Source organism: Microtus pennsylvanicus, chromosome 3, assembly GCF_037038515.1.
Source record: "Microtus pennsylvanicus isolate mMicPen1 chromosome 3, mMicPen1.hap1, whole genome shotgun sequence".
Classification (NCBI taxonomy): Eukaryota; Metazoa; Chordata; class Mammalia; order Rodentia; family Cricetidae; genus Microtus; species Microtus pennsylvanicus.
The window spans coordinates 25,181,648-25,187,500 of record NC_134581.1 but is presented as its reverse complement, the minus strand read 5'-3'; the positions used below and the strand labels follow the sequence as shown (position 1 = coordinate 25,187,500).

Genomic DNA, 5,853 nt, shown 5'->3' with positions numbered 1-5,853 from the left:
GCATGTCTTGTTCACTCAGCTGAGGTCCTGTTGACACCGGGTGCTTATTCATTGGCCATTCTAGGGAGACCAGACCGAGCTCTGGCCCTCTTTTGAGTCCCCCTATCCACCCCTGTGTTACTGGGTGGGTCTTGGCTGCTCCAAAGAACCAGAAACTCCACAGAGATGCCTGTCTCCCTGTCTCAGCATCTGGAAGGGCATACCATGCTCTGTGAGGATGTGAAGGCTCGAGGGTGGGATGTGGGATGAGCTGTATCAGATAGAGTGCAGCCTATAGGCTGCTGGTCTCATAGGACAGGACCACACACAGTTCAAGTCCCGAGTACTTGTACCTCATTCTATCCCTCCTCTGCCTCTATCTCACAACAGACCACCAAGCACCTGTCTCCCATGAACTCACCCTTCCTCTTTGGAGCCCATCCCAGTATCTCTTCCTCCCTGGCTTCCCCTTCCTTAACTTACTGCTGACTTCCTTAAAGTCTCTCACATGAGACGTAAGTGGTGTAAGGTCTTTAAAATGAAGCCACACAGCAGAGTGGAAGAGGGGACTTCATAGCCCCACCAACCTTAACCTGGGCCATATGCAGGAGATTCCAGCCCATGTAGCAGGCTACAAACACAGAGATTGAGACTTGGTTCAGAGCAGCAGGCGGCTGTCAGCCAACTCCTGGAGCTGGCTGTTGATATCTGAGGTCATTAACCCTGGGAGATGAAGGGTCTTTGAGGGCATGGGTGAGGCCTTGTTGGTATTACAAGACCTAGCGAAAGCTGAAGTGATAATGACTGAATGGCTGATCTGTCGGGGGATAGACGGGGTTCTCCTCACAGACAAGATGCGGTCCTGACTGGCACACCCAGACGCAGCCTGTGCTCAGCCCAGAAGCCCCTCCTTCCCAATCCCCATTCTCAACCCTATCTCAATGACATTTTCCCTTCCTAATTGCCCTTTTAAATGGAATTTATGAAGGTTTTCATAAATTTTAAAACCGATCTGCACACTTTAATAAAAGCATGTGGTGGGCAGGGAGTATTAGGCTGCAAATTTTCTACACTAAAATTGCCAGAAGCGCATCTTGAATTATTGAGGTCAGGAAGCATCCCTCTCTTCCGGTCCGGGGCGGGGGGTGGGGAGGTGCTTCCCTAGAACTGACTACTGTGGGTTTTTTGCTTGGCAGACCACAGTGAGCTGGGACGGGGACAAGCTCCAGTGTGTGCAGAAGGGCGAGAAGGAGGGGCGTGGCTGGACCCAGTGGATCGAGGGTGATGAGCTGCACCTGGTAGGTTCTATTGTGGGGACCCAAACTGTGCTCCCCCCAGAGGTCCTTACTCCCTGCAGAAGCCATGGATGCTGGGAAAGAACAGAGTGGTGAGGCCTTGCTTCTACTCTGAAGTTTCTCCTCTAAGGGTCTGGAGAAGACGCCCGAGTGACTCAGAAATTTTTTTCAAGATCTAGGTCCAAGGAGAGGGAGCAGGTAGAGAGCTATTTGGTAGGACTGGCACCTGGCAAGGCCCTTCTGTTCTCTGGAAATGAGAATCAGCTTCCTTTTTTGGCAGTGAAGATGTGGAACTCCGAGAGGCTGGCTTGCATGTCCGGTTGCACTTCCACAAAGCATGGAACTAACCAAATTTGCTTCCAGATAATTCCTGCAGAATTCACCAGAAGAATATGATCTCAGCTTAGGCCAGAGGCCAGGAAAGGTTTTCCTCAGTTCAGTTCTGTTCTCCACCCTCAGCCTCAGGTCAAAGCCACTTCCACTCTGTCTTGCATGGGAAAACAAGCACAGAGGCCTGGACCACCTCAGAGCGAACAGGACCCGTGTCCTCAGAGGCCTGGACCACCTCAGAGCGAACAGGACCTGTGTCCTCTGAGGGGGAGGTCACCTGTCACTCATCTACCCTGGAATTCCCCAACTACTACCCTTCTGCAGAAGGGACCTGGGCCAGATGACCTCAATCCTGGGCCACTCACTGGTCCCCAGCTGTCCCCATCCTCATCTGATGACATCATCCTGCCGGTATGAGCTCTGCAGCTGCGGCAGCTGTGAGGAGAGGAGGCCAGCTGCTTGGGGCCTGTGCTATGGGGTCCATCCTCAACTCGGGCTCCTCCCTGGGCCTCCGTTTGCTTAGCTGCAAAAGGGGCAGGCATGATCTCAGTGTCCCCTTACTCAGTGTCCCCTGCTGCTCTATGCCAGAGGCTACAAACCAGGCTGGGAAGGTTCTCAGGTGGTTTCACATGGCTCTTAAAGGGCTCCAAGCTTCTTGGGTCAACATTTAAACTTAAGTGAATGTCACACAAATGTCCAGTTTTCCAGCTCCACTTCCCAATGACTCAGAAGACACAGAGTTTAACTGCCATTGGCCCATGGCCTTAGTCATCAGGAGCTGTCCCTGTGGACAGATCTTGGGCTATTTTGGTTGCTCTTAGAACTCTCTGGAAGGCCAGGCTCCACCCACTGAGATACTGGCAACTCAACATGTCCCCAAACTCCAAGTAACTCCAGTAGACAATCCAGGCTTAAATCCTTGTCTATTCTGAACAAACTAGCGAACCAGTTCCTTTGAGCCTGAGCACAGACTATCCCAAGCCTGGGTTCTTAAAGCTCTTTGACTTTTTAAGGAAGTAGGGAGAGGGGCGCCATCAAGGACTGCTATTGGTCAACTCGGAACCAACCCTTCTGCCAGCCTGTTCTGTCTGTAGGAATCAGAGAGCCACATCTCTGTGGTTCCCACTCCATCAACTGCCTAAGGAATTAGTTAAGCTCATGCCGAATGATAGTAGCCATTCAATATGTTCCAAGTCCCTGTCCTGAGATGCTTGGAGCCTCAAATGTAACATTGCTTTAACTAATAATGAGCGTCTTTATCACTGCAGGAGATGAGAGCCCAGGGTGTGATCTGCAAGCAAGTGTTCAAGAAAGTGCACTGAGCAGCCTGAGAAGATAGCCTTGGTTTTGAGGAGCGAATAGGATGGGTCTGTGGTCAGGAGCACCCCAACCCCCTGCCTAACATGGGTTGGAAACATATAGCCCCCCAGACATCTGCCATTAGAGTCTGTCTCATCATCTTGTCTCTTTTCCTTTTCTTGAGATGAAGCCACCCCCAATAAAAATGATATCTGTTTAAGACGTGTGTTTTGGAGAAATTTTACATCCACCTATGTTTGCTTTTTCTCCAGGGCCTCTGAGGCCAGTTCCTCCTGATGCCTCCCTTGGGCAGAGGGAGAAACTGCAAAGCCACAGAAGATTCAGTCCTGAGGGTAGAGCTATGCATCTTTCCCCAGAGGCACGCGCTTAGCTCTTGGAGGAACACGCTGTGCTTGGCTAGGTATCTATCATCTGGGTCTTAAGTACTCCCCACATCCCTTGTCCACACCAAGTCACAGTGTAGTGAAGCCATAGTCACCATTAGCCTAGTCACTGAGAGCCTTAAGAGATCTGGCCAGCAGAATCTGGCCTCCCCAGTGCACCACACACCCAGGAGACGCCTCTGCGTTACCCATGAATGAAATGGAAATGAACAGAATTTTCATTCAAAACTAGAATGAGATGAACCGTAATCCAAATCGGTTACTGACTGGATTTGGCTCCACCCCACCCACTGGTGGGCTGATGCCAAGCCATTCTTCTCACTATTCTAATGAGACATGCAAATCCTTCTAGAAAGGGAGAGCAGCCTCTGCTTCACACCCAAGCGTAAGTGATTGCTGGCTGTACTACCACTGCTGTAGAGAAATGTGGAGAAGAGGCTGGACAATAGCTCAGCAGTTAAGAGTGCTAGGTTGAGCGAGTCCTGACATGCACGGCAGCTCCTCACCACCTGTAGTGCTGATTCCATGTGATTGGCTGTCCTAGTCTGGCTACCTTGGGCTCCTGCACATACCTGGTGCGCATATATATATTCTGGCACATACTTTTCCAGGGCTTGGGAGGCAGAGGCAGGTGGATTGCAGTGAGTTCAAGGCCAGCCTGGACTACAAAGCAAGTTCCATGACAGCCAGGACTGTTACACATAGAAACCCTGTCTTGAAAATAGATAGATAGATAGACAGACAGATAGATGGATGATAGATATTTAAGTGAAAGAAACAGAAACAAGGGGGAGATGTGACTGTGTAATAGAGTGCTTGACTAGCATGCGTAAGCTCCTAGGTTCAATCCAGGAGAGAGAGAGAACACCAGCACTGGAAGGGAAGTAAGGAACGGCTCACATGGAGGAAAACCCCTCTATAATCAACCTGACAATCAACTAATCAACCTAACTGAACTCCACAATTTGGAAATAGTATTGGGCTAGGAGTCACACGCAGAGTTCAAGGCCCACTTCACTGCTCACAGAGCAACTCCACAGCAGCCTAGAGCCTGCTGCTGCCAGAGCGTCTGCCATCCCTCCACACAGGCAGGGTGTGGAGCCTGCAGACTGCCCGGCACCGGAATATTCTCACACCCAACTACATATCAGACGAACACCAAGGGAGTTTTTCATTCTCTTCCTCCTCCTTCTCCCTGCTCACTAAACCCTGATTACTCTGGAATTTTTTTATTTATTATTTGAGATTTTTGTTCAGTATATATTTTTATCATGTTCTTTCCCATCCCCAAACTTACTGCAGATCCTTCACTGCTCTATCTACCCTACTTCAAATTTTTTCTCTTTAAAGAAAAAAAGGACACTGAAAACCATGGAGTCTGATTCACGCTGACCACCTGCTCACCAAGCTTTCCTCCCACCACCTCTCTAGTGAAGAAAACTTGTTTGTTTGATTGTTTTTCTCTCCGAGAAGCCATCATTGTGAATACTTTCTTGACTCCTAATAGAACTCTGTGTCCACTTCCCCTCCTTTGTGCTGTTTGTTTTTATCTGACTTGAACTTGTATAGGTCTGGTGCACACCGTCACAGTCTCTGTAGTTCTTTTGTACATCTGCCCTGTTGCGTCTGGAAAAAGCTGTTTTCTTGAAGTCACCCACTGTTTCTGGATCCTATATCTCTCCATTTCCGGCTTATATCCCTCAGTATTTCAGAGAGGAGTTTGATAAAGACATCGATTCAGGGCTGAGCACTCCAAAGTCTCTCAATCTCTGCACAGAGGCCAGTTTTGGGTCTCTGTGTTAATGCCCGTCCACTGCAAAATGGACCTTTCTGCTATGTTCAGTTTGTAAAATAACAGCAGGATTTCCCCTAGGCCCATGAAGTACCTAGTCACAGATTCTTAGACTCTAACAATACAGGTTTTATCTCATGGAGTGGGTCTTAAATCTGATCAAAAAAAAAAAAAAGGAAGGAAGAATGAGAACAAGGAAGGAGGAGGAGGAAGAAAGAGGAGGAGGAGGAAGTAGTGGTGGTTGGTTATTCCCAGGTTATTCCCATTATATTTTTACCACGGTTGTACCACTGGGCATATCTTGCAGGCAGGCCACTATTATAGCTCACAGGGTTGGTAGCTGAGTCAAATTGGTGATTATTTTTCTCCTCTAATAGTGTATAAAAGCACCATCTAGCACTATGAATGCAAGCCAGTAGAGGCAAAGCTTCCAGTTGAGTGCCAGATAGTCTTCCCCATGTTCTGTGCCATAATTATAAGGTGTCTTCAGCAATAGGATCTTACTGTCAGATTATGTCAGGGCAACCGACAGCATTGGCATTAGCCTATAGAGTTTGAGGAGTCTATGGGAGCCTGTTAGATAAAGATTCAAAAAGATGCAACCCATTCCTGGTACTGGGGGTTTTATTTGGTAACATATGATGTCTAGTTGGGATATTGTCTCCCCTACATATACGGTGACTTCATTTGAATTTCTTTCACACACACACACACACACACACACACGAAAGCTTCTATAGTAGTAAATTTTAAT

General features: G+C 48.4%; 1 protein-coding gene across 1 annotated transcript in view; it reads left to right on the top strand.

Annotated features, from left to right (window-relative positions):
• Window positions 1-3,123, top strand: part of Rbp1 (retinol binding protein 1) — a 20,507-nt gene extending 17,384 nt beyond the window's left edge. The window contains 2 exon segments of the mRNA XM_075964910.1: window positions 1,176-1,277; window positions 2,873-3,123. Of these exon segments, the coding sequence (XP_075821025.1) occupies window positions 1,176-1,277; window positions 2,873-2,926 (156 nt within the window). The 3' untranslated portion in view covers window positions 2,927-3,123.
• The last annotated feature ends 2,730 nt before the right edge of the window (window positions 3,124-5,853 follow it).